The 21,407-nt window shown below is 39.1% G+C and overlaps 1 protein-coding gene across 1 annotated transcript; it reads left to right on the top strand.

Moving 5' to 3' along the window:
* Positions 1-14,386: 14,386 nt before the first annotated feature.
* LOC140128466 (posterior protein-like) lies at positions 14,387-16,363 on the top strand. Its single transcript, XM_072150172.1, has 2 exons — positions 14,387-15,749; positions 16,344-16,363. Exons 1-2 carry the CDS (start codon positions 14,387-14,389, stop codon positions 16,361-16,363), a joined length of 1,383 nt encoding a protein of 460 aa, XP_072006273.1.
* The last annotated feature ends 5,044 nt before the right edge of the window (positions 16,364-21,407 follow it).

Here is a 21,407-nt window from a genome sequence, read left to right as displayed (position 1 = left end):
CCCCAAAAAAAGTGATTTTATCTAAGAAAACCAATTTGGAAGGAATTAGCTGCCTTTTTTCTCTGAAAAGAAGACAGTGAGGCTTATTTACTAAGGGTTTGCGGTCGTACTTTTGTCGGATTTTCCAACGTTTTTGGGATTTGCACTGCTGTGACAGGTCTTTAACCCCCTAAGGACGCAGCCATTTTACAGCTTAAGGCTCAGTCCCATTTTTTGGATTCTGACCTGCGTCTCTTTATATGGTTATAACTTTTGAACACTTTTACCTATTCTGAGATTGTTTTTTCCCCACATGTTGTACTTCTTTTTAGTGGTAAATTTTGGCTGATAAGTTTTGCGTTTATTTACAAAAAAAGGAAAAAAATTATGAATTTTTAGAAAAATTTGCCATTTTCGAAATTCAAAATCACTGCGTTTTCAGGCAGATCGATTTACCACCTAAATAACTTGCCGAATAACATTTCCCATTTGTCTACTTTACATTTTCATAATATTTTAAATGTTTGGATAATTTATTTTGACGTCACGCGGCCTACAAATCGAATAGCGATTTTCCATATTTTCAGAATTGACTATTTTGGGGATAAATACTGTTTGAAATAAAATTTTACATATTTAGCATCAAAAACCCCTATATAACCAACCCATTTTCAAATCTGCACCCCACAAACTATCAGAAACAGCATTTACAAAGATTGTTAACCCCTTGAGATCTTCATAGTAATTGAATCAAAATGCCGGTGAAATTTGGAATGGTCAAATTTTGTCGGTTATACGTTCATTTAGCCCTAAAATTTACACATTTCCAAAAGATAAAAAGAGAAAACCCACCATAAAATTTGTTCTACAATTTCTCCTGAGTGCACCGACCCCCCACATGTGGACATTACTTGTGTTATGGGGGCACAGCGAGGCGCAGAAGGGAAGGAGCACCCTGCAGCTGCCAGGATTTTAGTTTTCTCTTTGCCCCCTTTTGAAGGCTATAAAATTTTTGCTTTTCCGTTATTTGGGTCATGTGATGGCATTTTTTTGCGCAATGAGATGCTTTTTCCAGTGTTACCATTTTGGGGTTAGTATCACCCATTGTTGAAAATTTAGGAACTTTTTTTGAGGTCATGAGTAGAAAAGCATCAATTCTGTACTGGATTTTTTACTTTTTTTTTTTTGTGTTCACTGTATATCCTAATAATCCTGTTATCTTTATTCTATGGGTCGATACGATTACTGGGATACCAGACATGAATATTTTTTCTTATGTTTTACTAAATTTGCCAAATAAAACCCTAATGTGGGGAAAAATCTATCATTTTTGCATCGCCGTCTTCCAAGTGGCATAACATTGTTACGTTTTTGGCTACAGAGCTGGTTGATGGCTTGTTTTTTGCGGGACATGTTGTTCTTTGCAACAGTATCATTCTGGAGTACATATGTTTTGTTGATCACTTTTTATTGCATTTTTAGTGGGATATAATAGGTAAAAATCATAATTTTGGGCGGGTTTTTAAGGGTTTTTTTTATACGGCGTTCATCATATGGGTTCAATAGTTATTTAGTTTTATTTTATGGATTGTTACGGATGCGGTGATACTATATATGTGGGGTTTGTGTTATGATTTAGACTTTTTTGAGCGTTATATGTCTCTTTATATGTTTTGGGGCTTATGGGCATTTTTAGTGATTTATAAAGTTATTTTTTATTGAAAAACATTTTTTTTTTACATTTTTTACTTGATCCACCATGGGATATGAACAAGCAATTATTTGATTGCTTGTTCATGATAATACTCTGCAATACTGATGTATTCACTGCCTTCAGGCTTCTCTGGGGTCCCGATCGGACCCCAGAGGTGCCATAGCAGCGATCAGCCCCCCCGAAAACGGCGCGCGGGGGGGGGGGGGGGCGATCGTAGGGTAAAGACCCCCGGAAGGCATGTTAAATGCCGCGGTCGCGTTGACCGTTGAAATCCCGCGGCTAACGATGCAGGTTCGGCTGCCATGCAGCGCTGAATCGGCATCGTCTCTGCGCAGTAGCTGTACTGCGCTGAGCGCTATTCGCGGGACTCAGCGCAGTGCAGCTACGGCGCAGAGCGCTAAGGGGTTAACTTGGGATTGAGTCGCATGCGATCAGATTGTGGCGCAGCTGTGCTGGCTTCCATTCGACACAAATCGGGGTGTGGGCCTTCGGATGATTAGACTGATTCGGACTGACCGTGGGATTTAACTTTCAAATTGTGTCCCAAGATCAAGCACTTACATGCACCAGGAAGAAGAAGGTGAACTCTGTGGGATCTGGCAGGAAAGCGACAGATGCAGGATATCGGGTGCACAATCTTAGTGAATTGCGGCAGAGTGCTTTCCGGTGGGACAATGCACTTCCGTGAACTCCACGGGATTGGCTAATTAAATGTGCCCCAGTGTCTTATATTATTTTTGATCCTAAAGAGGCACTAAGTCTTATTTTAAGGGGACGTCTTATTTTTCCATGAACAAGAAATAACGTTTATTGTAACAAAAAAAAATCTATATTTATTGATGTTGTAGTCATGTCATCACATACATCAGTATAAACGTCTGAATTCGGTCAAAAAGTCTTGTGACTCTCTATTCACATACAACAAGCTATGCTTCATTTACCAATCCTGGAATGTATTAGCAAAAAGTAACATTTTTTATTTAAAGACCATTATGTCAACAACAACTCTAACATCCTTATAACTTTCCAAACTCTGGATTTCTGACTTCTTTTCTATTGGAATCATTGGTCCCAATCTCCCAAAGTTTAGCAATAACACTTTCCTTATATGAGCACTTCTTGTCCAGATAGTTGCTCGTATCTCATTTGCAAAGCAGCTGCCAGTGATTTAATCTCATTAATTCTTCTTCTAACAACCTCTTGCGGTATCTTAATGATCTAATACTAATGTATGGCATGGGGGGAGATGTAGCAATGTTTGCCACCAGGTCTTATTTTCAGGGGAGGTCTTAATTTCTAAGTTTGCAAAAATAACACTAGGTCTTATTTTCAGGGGGGTCTTATTTTCGGGGAAATAGAGTACATAAACATTTGTAAAAACAACATCTTATGTGTCAATAAAATCTATGTCTTGTTGGGGGTTATGGTTAGAGATCTTAGAAGTCCAGCAAAGCTCACACCAAATTCTTCTTCAAAGTAGGTAAAAAAAGCCATTAACCTGTAAACATGTGAACAACTAAGTATTGCACACTGCATGTATTAATACTGATGTCAATTCTGGGGATAATTGGTACCAGGCGGACATCTTGTTGTGACTTTGGCTTGGAGTTGGATTATGCTCTGGTTAGTGATTTTGTTGTCACTTTAATAAAGTTGAGATATGGAATTTGACTGGGTGTAAACTTTTATTCCATTCTCTTTTAGATGTATTGCTGAGTTTGGGATCATTATCTCCCACATGACCCAGTATCAAACAAGCTGAAGGACAAAGAGCTCACATGAACTCACACAAAAGGTTTAAATTTAACACCGCTATACTATGCTTCACCCCATTAAGACTATGCTTCACAGACAGAATAAGGCATTCTTCACTTTACAACTGTCATGGGGGTCACGGGTGCTCGCGTGTGCGTCGCGGGCTCCCCCGTGCCTCTCCGTGTTTGCAAGTGCTTCTCACCTCTCCCCACTCCTGATTCCTGTCCGTGATCTGTGGGCACGCGGCCTAGGAGATGGGGATGCTCGCCGGCATCAGATAATTTAAAGGGCCAGCACGCCGTTAATTGGCGCTGGCCATTTCCCAGAAGGCTTTTTAGATCTGCCTCTCCCATAACACCCTGCCGGATCTTTGTGCCTAAGCCTTAAAGAAAGCTCTCCTGCGATATTCCTGCATTCCTGTTTCCATGCTGCTGTATGTTCCTGTCTGTTCTTGTGTTCCCGTTCCCATCTGCCTGGACCTCCTGTTGCTGACCCTGGATTGGACATGACTTTGCATCTCTGCCACCTGCCCTGACCCTGTGCCTGAAACTGACCACAAGACTGTCTTCTGCTAAGGTACCTCAACCTTGGCTGCCACCGCTGGCTAGTCGCACCTGTGGAATGACCTCGTGGTACCCCGCCGCAGCAAGACCATCCCGCGTTGCGGCGGGCTCTGGTGAAGAGCAGGTGCCACTTATATTCTGGTCCCAGGTGTCGACTAGTACCACCTCCTGCGGTAGTCCAGAGGATTCACTCATCCCGAATCCTGACAACAACTGGCATGCAAGTCATATAATAAGTCCACACAAACTTTTATGAATGAAGTAATGTGGGAATTAAGGTCATGGACATTATTGTACTATCATGACATTGAACCTTTAACAAGTTAGAATCTTAAGTTAAAATCTTAAATGTTGTTAGCTATACATGTTGTTAGCTATATATGTTAAATGCTATCTGGTTTACCTGAGTTATAGTAAGTAACCCTAGTTATAGAAGTGGTTTCCACCCCTAAAGATGGTGTTGCCTTTGGATATGACACTAGAAATGCATTGAGATCGGCAGAAAAAATATGTTATGGCTTATTTGAATGCATAGTTTTTGGAACTGCTTTTTCAGATCAGCAGTTTGGAGGGATATAGGGTCCAATAGTATCTCTTAGAGTTCCCTGTCCCTGATCATCTGGACCATAGCATCTATCCCCTTAGGGCTCATAGCATCTCTTAGGGCTCTGTGTCCCTGATCATCACCATAGCATCTATCCCCTATTTCTGCCAAGTTCCATCTGTATAGTAAAACTTTACTAAGCTTGTGTCCTTCTTGTGGCAGCTTCATTTTATGGCTGGTACATCCCAGTATGACTTGATAAGGGGATTACCTACAGTGGTTTTCTTATACTGAATGTATGGCCTTTTGCATTTTAATGTAACTATTAAATGTTATGTTATACACTCACCGGCCACTTTATTAGGTACACCTGTCCAACTGCTCGTTAACACTTAATTTCTAATCAGCCAATCACATGGCAGCCACTCAGTGCATTTAGGCATGTAGACATGGTCAAGACAATCTCCTGCAGTTCAAACCGAGCATCAGTATGGGGAAGAAAGGTGATTTGAGTGCCTTTGAACGTGGCATGGTTGTTGTGCCAGAAGGGCTGGTCTGAGTATTTCAGAAACTGCTGATCTACTGGGATTTTCGCGCACAACCATCTCTAGGGTTTACAGAGAATGGTCCAAAAAAGAAAAAACATCCAGTAAGCGGCAGTTCTGTGGGTGGAAATGCCTTGTTGATGCCAGAGGTCAGAGGAGAATGGGCAGACTGGATCGAGCTGATAGAAAGGCAACAGTGACTCAAATCGCCACCCGTTACAACCAAGGTAGGCAGAAGAGCATCTCTGAACACACAGTATGTCGAACTTTGAGGCAGATGGGCTACAGCAGCAGAAGACCACACCGGGTGCCACTCCTTTCAGCTAAGAACAGGAAACTGAGGCTACAATTTGCACAAGCTCATCGAAATTGGACAGTAGATTGGAAAAACGTTGCCTGGTCTGATGAGTCTCGATTTTTGCTGTGACATTCGGATGGTAGGGTCAGAATTTGGCGTCAACAACATGAAAGCATGGATCCATCCTGCCTTGTATCAACGGTTCAGGCTGGTGGTGGTGGTGTCATGGTGTGGGGAATATTTTCTTGGCACTCTTTGGGCCCCTTGGTACCAATTGAGCATCGTTGCAACGCCACAGCCTACCTGAGTATTGTTGTTGACCATGTCCATCCCTTTATGACCACAATGTACCCAACATCTGATGGCTACTTTCAGCAGGATAATGCGCCATGTCATAAAGCTGGAATCATCTCAGACTGGTTTCTTGAACATGACAATGAGTTCACTGTACTCAAATGGCCTCCACAATCACCAGATCTCAATCCAATAGAGCATCTTTTGGATGTGGTGGAACGGGAGATTCGCATCATGGATGTGCAGCCGACAAATCTGCGGCAACTGTGTGATGCCATCATGTCATTATGGACCAAAATCTCTGAGGAATGCTTCCAGCACCTTGTTGAATCTATGTCACGAAGAATTGAGGCAGTTCTGAAGGCAAAAGGGGGTCCAACTCTTTACTAGCATGATGTACCTAATAAAGTGGCCAGTGAGTGTATATGAGGTCACTTTGATTTTTTTTGTAAGACTGCCTGGATATGCATAAAATGGCTTGGTCATTGTGAGCCCTCATGGGCAGGGTCATGCTTGCACTTGTCTCCTGATCACTGTTTTGTATTTGTACTTGCATTTGTTCATGTCTCAATGTAATGTATGTGACCCCCTTACTGATTGTACAGAACCAAGGAATTAATGCTGCTATATCATTAAATAATAATAATATAGGGCTAAACAAGCAGTCAAATGAAACTTGACTGAATATAAGATGCAATCCCATAAGTAAATATTCTAACATGTATGCCGATTGTTCTTTTGTATACACAGATGGAAGGAAAGTAATAGTGCTGTCACTTCATTATTATACACAAACACATCCCCGTTAATACTCTTTGGGGAACCATAAAACACTGCTAATTGTCGACATGCCTAAAGACTTCTGGGGTTGCCGGTGTTTTCTTTGGTAGCTTACTTTATCATTGGAAGAGATTTTATTGCCAACCTGTATTCTTTAATCTTTCAAGTACCGTATATAAAATGTCTGTTAATAAAACAGTTTAGATAGCTTACACTTTGTGAATAAAACTTGATAAGGCTACAGATTCATTTAATTCCTAATTCACATCAGTCCCTAACCCTAATGGGACAATTATATCCACTTGTTTTTGTCACACACATATTAGAAGCCGATGAATAAACCCAAAAAATTCAATAATTTATTTCAAAGTAATTAAAAGAAACATTTGCATAGTATGTGTACAGTTGTGCACATGCACATGTAAGGGGTACATTTTTCAATAGTAAGCTTAGTACATGTTGTATATTAGATGAGGTAATTCAAAAACATTGCTTAACATAGCCTAATATTTTTTTTTATTTTGTTTATCACTTGTCAAATAACTTATAACCCTGATATTGCTTCCTAGCAGAACATGTAATGGGCAGTCCAGCATGATATTAAAATTGCATTTCTCAAACCTATTTTGGATCCTTCTTATATATATATGCTATATATATTCTTATACATTAAATTATGTTATTCAAACAATAGATTTCCAAAAAATAGCCAGTTGTTATTGATGTTATAGGGCATGCCAGCTTATGCACAATAGGTACCAGGCCACAACATCAGTGTAAAGATTTGTCTCTATTCATTAAAAACAGATATAAATTACAACTGAAATAATACTTTTACAGAAAATTATAATAATATATTGGATATGTTTCTTTTTTTTCAGCGATCAGAAATATTATTATACAACATGTACTTTATGTGTAATGTTAATGACTAAAGCTCAATGAAGACACTTATCTGTACAGATGATATAACACCAAATTGTCCTGTATTAGGAGATGGTGGTTGACATTTAAGAAGATGCAGCATGACCTGATTGAAGAGCATTTGCAGAGTAAGTGGCAATTTCAAATATGAATTGCAAATTTCAGTAAAATATCTTAACAGGAGGACAGAGCATGTGTTAAAATGTACTGCACATTTATTCAAGAGCTAGAATATGAACTACAGAATGTCCTAAAATAGGTCAGCATTTAAAAAAAATCTTCAACCTTTATGAATAAGTAACATAAAGACAGTTATTGCCCTAAATCTTAGAAACTATACTTTCATATAATTTTAAACCTCATTTTATCTTGTTTTTTTTAGCTTGCTTTATTTCCATGTTGGTTACGCCTTATGAAAATTACCATAAATGTGTACTGTGAGCTAGCCGCACAAACAGCGGCTATCTCACAGCGCATATTGACCATGTTTCCAGATGCACAGTATCTCCTCACATTCTGAATGTACAGAGAGGCCGATATTTATAAAGAAGGTCCTATTCCATTGCTGGCAGCCTGGAAATTGTACATGGTCATGTGCCTGAAGCTTTAGTCTGAATACTATGGTCATTTATGGTTTCTATGTTCTTTCCTGTTCTACTATGAAAATAGCCCAAAACTAATTTTGCATTGTTTATCACTAATGCATTTCAAGCCTTCACCTTAACTTTATTTTGAGTCATAGTTAACTTGACTCTAGAAATCAGAGATATAGGGGGAATTCATCACTGTCTTTTTTGTTTTGGCACAGTTGTGGTACAACTTTCCATTGGCGCCAAATGAAGACAGGACAGTGCAAAATCACTTTAAAATGCACCAAATTCATTATTCGCATAGACTGGCTTTCACGTAAAATGATTCCAGTCACCCCATGGCATACAAATAGGAGATAAACCACTACCAAATTTATTAAGACATCAAGGGATATGTGTGCCAAAAAAAAGGAACATTTTGCAACAAACACGAAAAATAACAATATTATGAGACAAACCGAAAAAAAAAAGAAACACAACATACATAGACTCACTTGATGAATTAAGATAAAACAAAAGTGGAGTTGAACACAGATGACCAAGTCAAAGACAAATTGTAATGATAAATCGCCCCCACTGAATGTCACCATTAACAGAAGGATATAATCCCTTTAAAATGTCTCTAGTCCCTGTGCTGCCTACCTCTTGTGCAACACAGATTTTATTTTTGCCCAGACATTAATCTATAAAATACAAGCCAAATTATCAAAATTAACAATATCCTCCCTGCAGATTCATTTGAGATCCCATGGTTTTTCCAGATGCATTTTAGTTCAAGACAAACCATACAAATACCTGAGGTTATATAGTTAAATAGTTGGCTGCGTTACCGTGGCTGAAATAAATAACCGTGTAGGAATACAAAAAAATAAAAATAAATTTTTATAATGAAATCTCAGGTGAGGAACGGGTGTTCTGAGGATCACTTAGGCCAAATATGAGGGGGTCATATTAACGGCAGAGTTCCCCATCAGACAGGTCTCCTTTTCAGTCCAATATAACATGCTGAGTAAGAAAGATGCAAAGGAATAGTGTGCTGGATTGCAGAGGAGTCATATATAGGAAAACAAAAGTTGGATGCCAGCACCAAGCTAAAATCCAAGACGCCTTTATTAAAAAGTCTTTAAAATCATAACAAGGAGTGGTAGACACTGGGCCTATGCGTTTGGAACCACAACATGGCATAAGTGACAAATCCAATACAAATCCTTAATAACAAATGTCCACCAATCACAGAAACATGACTCTAGGTGGTGCAGAGGTGCATAGCTAGGAACGGAACTGGGGTCACAACGGGAAATCACAAAAACAGCACTGGGCATGACACAAAGCTTTCATTAAGGCACAAGGCACAAAAATCCGTCAGGGTGTGGAGGGAGGTTTTTTATACAATTCTGGGAAATAGCCACACATGCCCTTTAAGCTTTCTGAAGTGAGCGCGTGCCCTAGGAGACAGGGTCATACACGGCCGGAGGACCAAGAACAGGAGCGGGGACAGGTAAGAAGCGCGGGCGACGCACCAGCGCACACGGAGGGACACAGGTGAGTCTGCGACCCGAGATATGGGTTGCGGGAGCACCCGAGACACACTACTTGTCTACTACTTTTTGTCACCTACATCATGACCCTAAGGTGGCTCCTGATTTACAGATTTACAGATTTTCCTGTTATTCTCCTGCTTAAACTCATGAAGAAATTCTACACACTTTGCTGTCCCAACTAAACTCTTGAAGAAATTCTACACACTTTTCTGTCCTAACTAGGGACCTGAACAAAATATTCTTCCAAATGTGATTACCTGTTATTACTTCCTTTTGCAAGTTTAGATGTATGGGGGCAGGAGGCTGAGCCACATTTATTCTATGCCAGGCAGGGCCTGGCGTAGAAATTAGAGCAGCCGGCAGCAGCTGATGCCCCAGCACAAAGACAGTAACGCCCCGCGCCGGCCCACTCCTGGCCGGCTGCGCCCACTCCCGCATGCCCCTTCATGCCCACTGGCGTGAAGGTGGCAGATTGGGGCAAATAGGTCTGACGTGGCGCAGAGGTCCTGATAAATATGCCCCAATGTCTTTATTCCACTTCAAAAAGTGGTTGACCGCTGATGTGTAGTTTTAAAGAGAACAACTGTGAATATTTTATCTTTGAAGTCTGTAGTCTTCTTTTAGCATCCATAAATGTGGTAATCTAGAGACACTCAGAGGAAAGCTAAATAGAATCCCACAATTGGATTACTTATCACTAACCTGGTAACTCAATGTACTAAACTGAATAACCTCACCAAGTGTATACAGCCATCATATGCATAGGGAGAATTCATTAAGACTAGCATTTTTAACGTCAGTCTTAAAATTCCCCTCACTGGAAATCTGGCGACTGTGTCCAATAAGAGGCTCCGGCCTCTTAGAAAATGCGGATGCAAACTCCACAAGTTCAGATTTGTAGACCAGATCTGAACTGGAGGTTTTCCAGCAGAAACTATAGTAAATGCAAATCGGGCATTCATGCTGGGGAAAAATAAAATGGCAGAGAAGGCATAATGCATCTCCCCCATAGTATTTTATTCATCATTTCTGCTATAAACTCCCTCATTATTCCATCTACAGTTCAGAGATGCATCACATTTTCCATTAAGCCCTTACTGACTAAGGGGCCTTAGACTAGGCCGATGGGTTTCTCCGGGCCCCCCCTGCAGGGAGGAGCAGAGAACTTTTACCGGAAATGTTAACACATTTTTAATTATATTTCCACTTCCCAGTACACGGTATGGAATATAAAATACCGTCACTAGGAAGAACAATTTGTTACGCAGAAAACAACTCTTCATACAGTTCTGTACAAGGAAAGATAGAACATTTATTGATTTTTGAAAGTGGGGAGCGATAAACAGAATGGAAAATGGAAAAAAGCTCATCACAGGCAAGGGGTTAAAATGTCCCCTTCACCACATGATAAGAAGTTTACATCTTTTTACGTGCATGCGCAGAACGCAGGCCTACGGTTGCACGGCCATAGATCCAAGACCGGCGTACTCGGATGAGGGCGCGCAGCTTCGAGGAAATGAGCGCTGAAGATTACATGGTAGCCGGAGGAACGAGGCTACTGGGGCGTGGAGTAGCCGAGACTTCTCGCCTCGTGTCCGGCTACTCCACGCTCCAGTAGCCGCTTAAAAAATTTACATACAGACTTATTAAAGTTTACCAAAGTATAGCCGGGACATGAGGATTAGCCCAAAACAGGGCTATCCTCACGTCCCATTCATCCACCTACCACCCGTTCTACCTTTATAGGTAGAATTGTGGTGATAGGTCCCCTTTAATCTCAGGGTTAAATAACACTAAAAAGTTTAATAATACACTTTAATAATAATATCAAGTATCATGACTGAATTGCCCATGATCCTACATGCAGTCTGTCATTCCTTAGTTTTCAAAGAATTTCTAAAAACCCTTCATTCAACAAGTCTGCTAACAGAGGACAAGTATTTTGGCATCAGATGTCAATATGTGCGTTGGTGCTCTTTTCTTGACTTTCTCCTTGGCATCTCGCCCACATTACCTCATTAAGCTTTTGTTAAGCAGCCTCCCTTCAGTCATTACATTTCCTGAAACAACATAATAAGGTTTATGTTATGGGATATTGTTTGCTCCAGTTGGAAGGAGCAGATATCATTATTGTGAGCTGTGCTCCACATTACAATTTGCTGGCTTAAGCTGGATATTGCTCAGGTGTTTTGAGCATTACACACTGTTCTAAACTCTTAAACAGATTAACTCTAGGAGTAATGAATTTAGGACAGATGATATGTTCCCTTGGTTTGGACGGAAAATATCATATCATTATTACAATATTGCAATGTAGTGTAATATGATATTAGTAAGCTGGCCTGGCTGTATAAAATACTAATTAAAGTTAAAGTCGGTATCAAATCTGAAGTACCAGAAAGGATAATTAGAGTTGTAGGAGATTATTTTTTTTCATGACACAAAACTATTATGTTAAAAAACAAGCAACTTTTGTATAACGAGGTTCTTCAAACATTAGCATTATCTCAGTAAAAGTGAGACCTCCGTTCAAGCTTGACATCCAATAATGTAATGAAAGAATGAAAGTTTAATGCAAGTTACAAGAAATCCAAAGGAGATAAAATCCATATGCACTCAAGCAGATAACCAGGGTACGCTACACCGATCACTATTCTGATTGATATATTATATGTATGCATCATTGTTTTTTCTTTATACTTACCATTATGTGACATGAGTGGTGATGAGCGGACCCAATAAAATCCGTGTTTGGCCAAGTTCAGCCGACTCTGTACTTTAAAATCCTGTTTATCTTTTTAACAGTTTGAATGCCGCTGGCAAAATCGCCACTTAAATTTCACGCATGCCAGCACTTACATGTCAGCAACCCTGTGCAGCACCATTTTGGTGATGGTTGTCACTCCCAATGACAATTTTGGCAACAATACTGCCCAAAATGGGGGTGCCCAGGACTGCTGAAAGGATAGTGCCAGTACTTGGTTGCACTCATTTAAAAGCTGCTGGGGATTTTGCCAGCAGCATTATCTTTTTATGCATTTTTAATATGAAATCATTTTATCAAAGTATTGTTATTTATTCCTAAAGCCTGATCAATTCTTTAGGTGTACAGTCTTTTACAAAGTTAAACTATTACCCCTACACACCCCAAATACAATCACCTCTACTAACATTATACAAACTGAAGTCAGGAAAACTGAGATACAGGTATGGTCTGCTAGTTTACAATGTTCTCACACTGTTTGGGGGGATTTATAGGGGGATTTATCATATCATGCACCCATTTTCAGGTGTGCATAGCATGAAAAAGTCACAATTCCTGGTACAATTCCGCCCCCACCACCACCTCAATGCTAAGTGGGCATGAATGAAGGGGGGCAGTATGGCATAGGGTTTGGGCACATTTACTATAACCTGTACAAAGCTTATAGGAGAATTTTACACCAGGCAGGACCTGGCATAGAAATTATCTGGCTACCAGAGCCTCTTGGCATATCTGGTGCATTGTGCACCAATGGGGGAATATTCAAAAGCACTGAGATTAACAGAGTTTCACACTTTCACTCTGTAATCCAAATGACACATCCCTTTTATTCTTTGATCCAGAATAGTAACAATGTAAATTACACCACATAGCTGTAATTATGTTCATTTCTGTCTACGGAGCTGTGCTGTCTGTATTTGTTTTTATGGAAGCAGATATGGTTTTCAATGAAAGCATCTCATTACATATAAACAACAAAGTAATAGTTAATATTAGATACAAAAATACAGCTGAGTATAAGAAATTGAAATCAAGCTGAGAAAATGTCATACGTAAAAAAAAATGTATAATTAATAAAAACATAAAAATGATGTAGCTATAAAAATGTGCATTTTTAATAAGCTCTTTTTTTAAAGCCATCTACTGCCTCTTTTAATAGACTGTGTTGGAAATATGACATGATGTGGCTTGAGACAGTTTAAGGGTCTTTGTGGACAGAGGAAGAACTAAGCCATAAATGCCTACATTGCCCCTAATAAAGATTGTAGAGACAGCTGCATGTGATTACAATGGACTGTGCTATTACACCTGGAGGCCATTGCCTGGAGATTCTACCAGATCCTGTGGGAAACAAAGACTCAAGTTACTTGTCCTGCAAGTTGTGGGATAAGAATGCATTGACTCTACATCATCATTGGATTGGCCAAGACAGTGGTGGAGGTGGGATGATGGGCAATGTGTGTGAGCTATGTGTGTGTGTATATAAGATGGTATAGATCTTTAGTTAAAGCACTTCCTTCCCTACCGTCTCTCTATCCCTTAGTTAGTTTACCCTCTATGTGTATTCCCCTGTATTGTACCCTTAATAAATCCCCTATAAAGATCCATTGAATATTGTTGTTAATTTAATATTAACTGGCACCCCAAAACCAAGCAGATTTTACATTTGGCACCCCAGTCTGGACCTGTAATTTAAATTCTACAGAGAATCCACGGCAAATTATCTGCGCTACTTCAATCTATGAACGGAATTTGGATCTTTGGTACAAAGAAAATCCTGGTAAGTAACAAGTTTTATATTACATTATTATCTTTGATAAGCCAGGTTGTTTTATGTGAATGTATAGGAAGTCGCCTGTTGAGATTGTAGGTTAACGTTAAGTGTGAGCAGTTGTGTTTTAGTGTACAGAGGTAAAGTTGTAGGAAAAAGTGTGTTCCTGGATATAGCTGTACATTTTCCTAGATTGAATGAGTATAAAGGTGTAAGCAGTGTGTAAAGTAGCCTTTCGGAACGTTAGTGTAGTAGATAATTACACAAGCTGTGTTTGCTTAGTTTGTCATTTTGTGTGTTTGTCAGTGTATTGTGGAAACAGAGATGGAACTTGTTCAAAAGTTTGTGAAAAAGTATTCCTCTGCTAGATACCATTCATGTGCAGATGGTTCACTAGAGGAGCAATATAAGGAGCTGATGATGCAGTGTAAGGCCCATAATGAGAAGTTAGAAAGGAAAGTGCTCAGTAAGAGAGGGAAGAAAGAAAGGTTGGGCAATGAAATCATGATGCTCATTAAGATGAAAGAATTGGCTGAGGTAAAGGAAGTAAATTGGTACATACAAAGGCTCCAATGTAAGGAAAGCATAGACAGAATCAGTGACTCTGTGATTGAAATTTCTGCGAAAACAACTAATGAGATGGATAATCTACAAGCAAAGGTGGATGAGCTGTCTATAAGAAATCATGAGTTGGATGAGCAGCTACATGAGTGTAGATTAAGTTCTGTGTCTACTGAAACTCATATACATTCCTTAGAAAGGGAGATACAGCAGAGGGATGTGTTAATTACCTCACTAGAGGGTCAGTTGTCTGAAGCAATGTCCCAACTGTGTAAACAAGAAGAGCAGATCCGGTCCCTCCAAGTACAAAACCAGACCTGCCATAAAGCAGCAGATGTCTGCATTGTCACACCCGGGGGTTGGAGTGATGAACACAATCTAATACCTGCAGATAAGTCTCCAACACTCACCATCCAGGATAGACTACATCTGTGTCAGGTTATTGGAGAATGGGATACAAATGAATCACCAATAATTGTATCCAATAAATTTGAAGGTGTGGTGAGGCAATACAACTTATGTAATAAGGATGCCTGGTCTCTGCTCCAAGCATGGCTTCCTGGGCCTCTGGCAGCACAATTGTCGTCTGCACACATGGGAGATGATGATAGTGGTGCGGACTTAAGAAGGAAGGAACTGCAGCGTATCATGGGAGGGAGAGACGTAAGGGGTGAGAATACCCTGAGGAAACATAGGTTCAGGACAGGTGATGACCCCCTTATCTTCTGTAACAAGTACCTGACCTTATTTAGGAGTGTTTACAACTGTCCGGATATGTCTCAGGATGACTCTGATTTCCTCTATTCAATGGCAAATCAGTGTAATGTGAATTACACCACAAAGGTTGCCCTTAGAAATGCCACATCCCTAGAGAACTTTATTAATATACTCAGGGACTGGTGTGAGGAGAACAATAGGGATGAACCATCAGGATATCTGTCTACAGAGTACAGAGCTAGGAGGACGAGATATGTCCGGTATTGCTATGGATGTGGGAGGCCGGGACATATTAAACGTTTCTGTGATGTAAATAATGCAAACCATGAGACACATTATAATTCATTGCATGCAGAAATTGATGCCATTGAGCCTGAGACCAACCAGAACACAGTGATCACAGAGACATGTGAGGAGGCCATGACACCTCCTGGAAGTAGCCACATAGAGACATGTGAGGAGGCCATGACACCTCCTGGAAGTAGCCACACAGAGACATGTGAGGAGGCCATGACACCTCCTGGAAGTAGCCACACAGAGACATGTGAGGAGAACACATCACATGCAAATAAGATTCCCAATATACACAGGGATAAGAAAGAACAGCCTCCCCCTCATGGCAGGGAGCACAAGGAAGGTGCTAATGTCCCAGGGTACAATCCATGGGCAGGGCTGCCATTCTGGCTATTCTGGAGCTGGTCACAGATCGCCCTCCCCCTGCTAATAAACAGTGCACAGTACAGCAGCATGGCTTATTAATGTGTGGCTATAGCGATATACATTGTGAATAAATGGATTTGGAATTGTGTTAATGGTATGAATTTCTTGGTTTCTAACTATTTTGTCTTTCTTTTGTAGGCTGGATGTCTTGTGTCTTATGACTCCAGGACAAAGAAACTAACACTTTGTTTTGTTTCTACAGGCTCCATTCTTTGATCTTGTGTTTTACATATCTGTTTTAAGTATTGTTTGTGTGATAACTGTCATTATGTTTTTGTTTTAGGCAACAAGGTGGTTGGCTGAAGAAACAAGTTATTAATATTGACATTTTTGTTTACAGGTCATTAAAAAGTAGTATGTGAAAGATATTGTTTGTATAAAGTTTGATGTCTTTACAAATAAAACCATGTGGTGTAATGAGCTCAAAATTTATGAGGGTTAATTGTTTGCAAACAATTAAAAATATGAAGTAACATCCCATTGTGATGTGTAGGTCCTGTGTGTAATGTATTTGTTGTTTTTTGTGCTATGTCTGTTCTTTATCTTGTCCCATAGATGACCTTACTTAATCATTGACAGAAGATGGATTGGAAACTGCCTGCTGTCCCACCCTAAGATGTGTAGAAGCTGAATTAGCTCTCATTGTTTTATGTTGTCTGTTTTGTGTTCTGTTAAATGTAGTATGTGAACTGTGTCAATACACATTTTTTTTTGTTCCTGATGCTCAGGAATGTTGGATTTGTTGAATTTTATTATTTTTTTTTTCGTTTTTTTTTAATGAAGCATTTTTTTTTCCTTCTTGATTCAAGTATTTTTTTTTTTTATACAGTGTTTGGTACCATTTTGTGGTACCAAAGGGGCATGTTTTTAGAGAGTAATGCAGTACCAAAGGGGCAGACTATAGTGAATTCACATAAATATTTAATTTTTTTTTTTTATTTAAGGTTTTTCTCTGATACATTTGTCTCACTGGCAACTTAATTTTAAGTTTCTCAAACAAATTGCACACTCCTTTATACCAGTAAAGCATCTAAATGAAGAACATAGGGTATTAAAAGCAGCATTCGGTTTGAATTTTTTAAATTTTAATGTTCTCAATCTATGTGTGTGTCTTCAAGGTTGCGTAAAACATATAGTAATTAATGGCTCAGCTATATACGGTTACTATATAGTATATTGTATTTAACAATGCACAAGTAAGATTACCAATATGCACTTGATATACTTTTGGTTAATTTATAAGTCAGGACAATGGGAGACATATATATGGTGTGATGTGAACATTTCTGTGGAGTGTAAATATAAAACCTGGTAAACTTACAGAATTAGATTTGGTAATGGGGAAAAGCTAAATGAAAGTTTATGTTTAAACTAAATATATTTGAAGTCAAGTAAATCTGGAAACCCTTAGATAAACCACCCTGCAAACTTCTACTTGAAATCAATCTGTTGATTTACTATTGGTAATGTTTTATAGTTCTGTTTGGGTTTCCTTTTATGTAATTTCATATCTGTAGGTTATGTTGATATCTAAGGTGTTATTGCCAGCTTGCATTCTATATAACATGGGATTTATATTTGCATATTGTAAATATGACAGTTATTAGCATATATGGAGATATGTATTTGTTGGATAATTGGTATAGATGGAAAAGATATGAGAATGAATGTGAGTGAATGGTGTGATGAACATTGGTGCCCTATTCCTTAACCATACAACCTTCAACTACTTTGTCTTGAGGAAAGCCAGAAGAAGAAAGATCATTTCCACACCCAAAGAAGATAATGGAGGAGAGATGGATTTTATTTCTGTTCTAAACATGGTCTAATGGTGTGTGGGCCTTTCAGGCCCAAAGGGGCATAATGTTGGAAATATGACATGATGTGGCTTGAGACAGTTTAAGGGTCTTTGTGGACAGAGGAAGAACTAAGCCATAAATGCCTACATTGCCCCTAATAAAGATTGTAGAGACAGCTGCATGTGATTACAATGGACTGTGCTATTACACCTGGAGGCCATTGCCTGGAGATTCTACCAGATCCTGTGGGAAACAAAGACTCAAGTTACTTGTCCTGCAAGTTGTGGGATAAGAATGCATTGACTCTACATCATCATTGGATTGGCCAAGACAGTGGTGGAGGTGGGATGATGGGCAATGTGTGTGAGCTATGTGTGTGTGTATATAAGATGGTATAGATCTTTAGTTAAAGCACTTCCTTCCCTACCGTCTCTCTATCCCTTAGTTAGTTTACCCTCTATGTGTATTCCCCTGTATTGTACCCTTAATAAATCCCCTATAAAGATCCATTGAATATTGTTGTTAATTTAATATTAACTGGCACCCCAAAACCAAGCAGATTTTACAGACTGCAATAGAGATAAATGCCTGATTGTTCGCAGTATATTTCGCAGCCACAGGAAGAGTCTTTCTTCTATATCAATCTGTACCCACCAGGTATCCCAAATCAACAGGTTGTGAGCTGGGCTAGTAAAACACAGAGTGTGCATGGCAGTAGATTACAGAAAGAAGATTGGGAAATAGAGGCCCATGGGGAGAGTAAATGGGTTTTGATTCAATATAATTCCACATTCTGCAACAGTTGTAACAAATTCACTGAACAGAAACATTTGGGATGAAAGAAAAGAAAAGCTGTGTCAGAGAAAAAGAGTTTCCAGAGAAAGGCAATTTATGCTGAAACAATCTGTGTGATGCTGGAGATCTTTGCAATTAACTACAATTATGGAAACATTCATCCATCTCAATGAAATGTTATCAACAATAATGTTTATTCTGACGGAACATCCATCTACGAACAAACTGTTGATAATGGTAAGGAAACAGCATTGTTGATATATATTGAAGCTCATTGTAACATTCAGAAAACTTGTCAATGCCAATACATTTACTTGTTGATGTGATAGATATTTTGCTGTCTAGATTGAAAGATAAAGTCCAAAAAACAGCAGCACACCAGGGTTGTGAGGAAAACATTTCATGTGAACTTTTGTTTCCAACTGAGCAATGTTTTGCCTCTAATACATTACTCAAGCTGAAGCTCAAACTGTGGTAAATACAATGAATAAATACAAATATGAACTGCATATGTTATCAATGTTAATATACATTAGAAATATACAAGTGGCATAGATCTGCTGATTCAGTAAAGTGCTAATGTGTGTGCTAAGGCTGTGGTCACACGTACCGCTAGGCGTCCGTCATAACGCGACGCTAGCACACAGGGGGAGGTCTTCGCCTCGAACGCACATGCGTTTCCAGAGTAACCCATGCGTTCGGTTTATCAATCCCATGCGTTTTCCTGGAAACACATGTGCGTTCAGGCCGAGGACCTCCCTCTGTGCGCTAGTATGAGCAAACCAGCCACAAGCTAGTATTGTGATCAGCAGCAATGTGCTGATCACTATTTTATCAACACTAAATGGTTATACAGGCAGTCCCCGGGTTACATATAAGGTAGGATCCATAGGTTTGTTCTTAAGTCGAATTTGTATGTAACTTGAAACTGTATATTTTATAATTGTAGATCCAGAAAAAAAAAATACAGTTCATCCATGTTGGCTTTTATTGGAGTAGACAAAGAGCAGGGTGGGTGACTACTCCCCCCCCCCCCCCACTGGGGGTGGGGTGATTTTGCAGTCTGGGAGTCTGCTATACTGCATGCAGAGCTAGAGGTGTTGTGAGGATCAGCATTAGTGACATACTGGTGGATGGATACACAACCTACAGAGGACTGTGAGTCAAGACAGTTTAAATGGACTGTATTTTCTGTTATATGCTGAAGCAAGCTATTCTGTTTTGTTAAACTGTTTTGGAAAGAAATAAAACAGCTACCTGGACTGTTACTGAAGTTAACATTACATTTACATGATACAAAAAATGTGGTGTTCATCACAAATTCTGCACTGATACATCTGTGTAAGAAGGTAAATAATAGGTAGAAAACACAATAGAGTCGTTTTTTTCTTAATTCGCTATTGATATGCATTATTTATTTGGACCCAACATAGTACATAATGATGTATACAGAATATATGCACTTACATAAATCCCTCTGCTCAGCATAATTTCCCTACATCATGTGCTATCTATACAGATACATCCTAGGGCCAAATTGGTAGTAAAGCAATGAACCTTATAGTTTCTATAGTGTAGCATAGAAATTTGCATATGTGTAGAAACCTTTTATTCTGAGAAATCTAATGTCTTGCATTGTACTCAATCAATGTAGTTCTTAATGGTACACAGTGATGGTTTATGTCACATGGTATTGCATGCTCAGGTAGAATATATGCCTTTCTCTAAATATAGAAATAGTCCAAATGATGAGTCGATACACATTTGTTTGTTTTTTAAGCCCAGTTTTAAATGCAATTTTAAATTTAAGTGGATCATGAACTTTAGGAACATTGATGCTGCAATGGCTAACACCAGTTATATGTGGATGTGAAAATGTGACAGACAGACTGAAAGACAGACAGGGAGAACACATCCACCCCCCCCCCCTCGCTTGGGGAGATGCTAGGGACAGAGACACAGGTGACATGTGTTGCTTAGTGCTCCATCTCGTTCCTTCAAACCCCCTGCTACCTCAGTAAGTGTGAGCCCAAACCACTTGTGGTCAAACACACAGAGCAAGTACAAATGTTTTCATTATACCTTATCTGTGTGTAGTCTCCATATATACAATAACTGATGCAAAAAACTGAAATAGCTGAAATGTGAGCTGGTCCTTAGATACAGGTGGCATTTTCTATTTTTTCAATATATTATTGGTGCCCTGGGCTCCATAGAGATGAATGAAGCAGAATGTATGTGCTCCACTCATCTCCGAAAGGGGAGCTTTTACATATTTACCAAGAATTATACCGTTAATTCAAAGATGTATCATTAATTATAGTACATAAAGATCAGCATTGGAGAAGTCTGCCAAAGGAAGCCATCCATTGAAAATAACCCTAAATTTTAGTTTTTTGTGTTTCCATTTTACTCTCTGTATTTTGAAAAATCCTTAGCTTTTTATTTTTCTGTTAACAGATCTAGATGAGGGGGCTTTTTTCTGCCTTACAAATTGGACTTTCTAGTAATGGTATTTCATATTCCATCTTTGTTACTGGAAATCTGGAAAAAAATTCCAGCTGCAAAGTACTCAGTACTCAATTTATTTATGTTTTTTATATTTTAAAAAATCAAAAACTTTTGTACAAAAAATTTTTATTTTACGTTTGCCCTATTCTGACACCAATAACTTTTTTATACTTTGATGTATGGACCTGTGTAAGGTGTCATTTTTTTTGCTGGACGTTATGATGTTTTCTCTGCTATGATTT

Source organism: Engystomops pustulosus, chromosome 4 (genome assembly GCF_040894005.1).
Source record: "Engystomops pustulosus chromosome 4, aEngPut4.maternal, whole genome shotgun sequence".
Classification (NCBI taxonomy): domain Eukaryota; kingdom Metazoa; phylum Chordata; class Amphibia; order Anura; family Leptodactylidae; genus Engystomops; species Engystomops pustulosus.
Note: the sequence above shows the minus strand (reverse complement) of the source record. Positions and strands in the feature narration are given on the sequence as shown.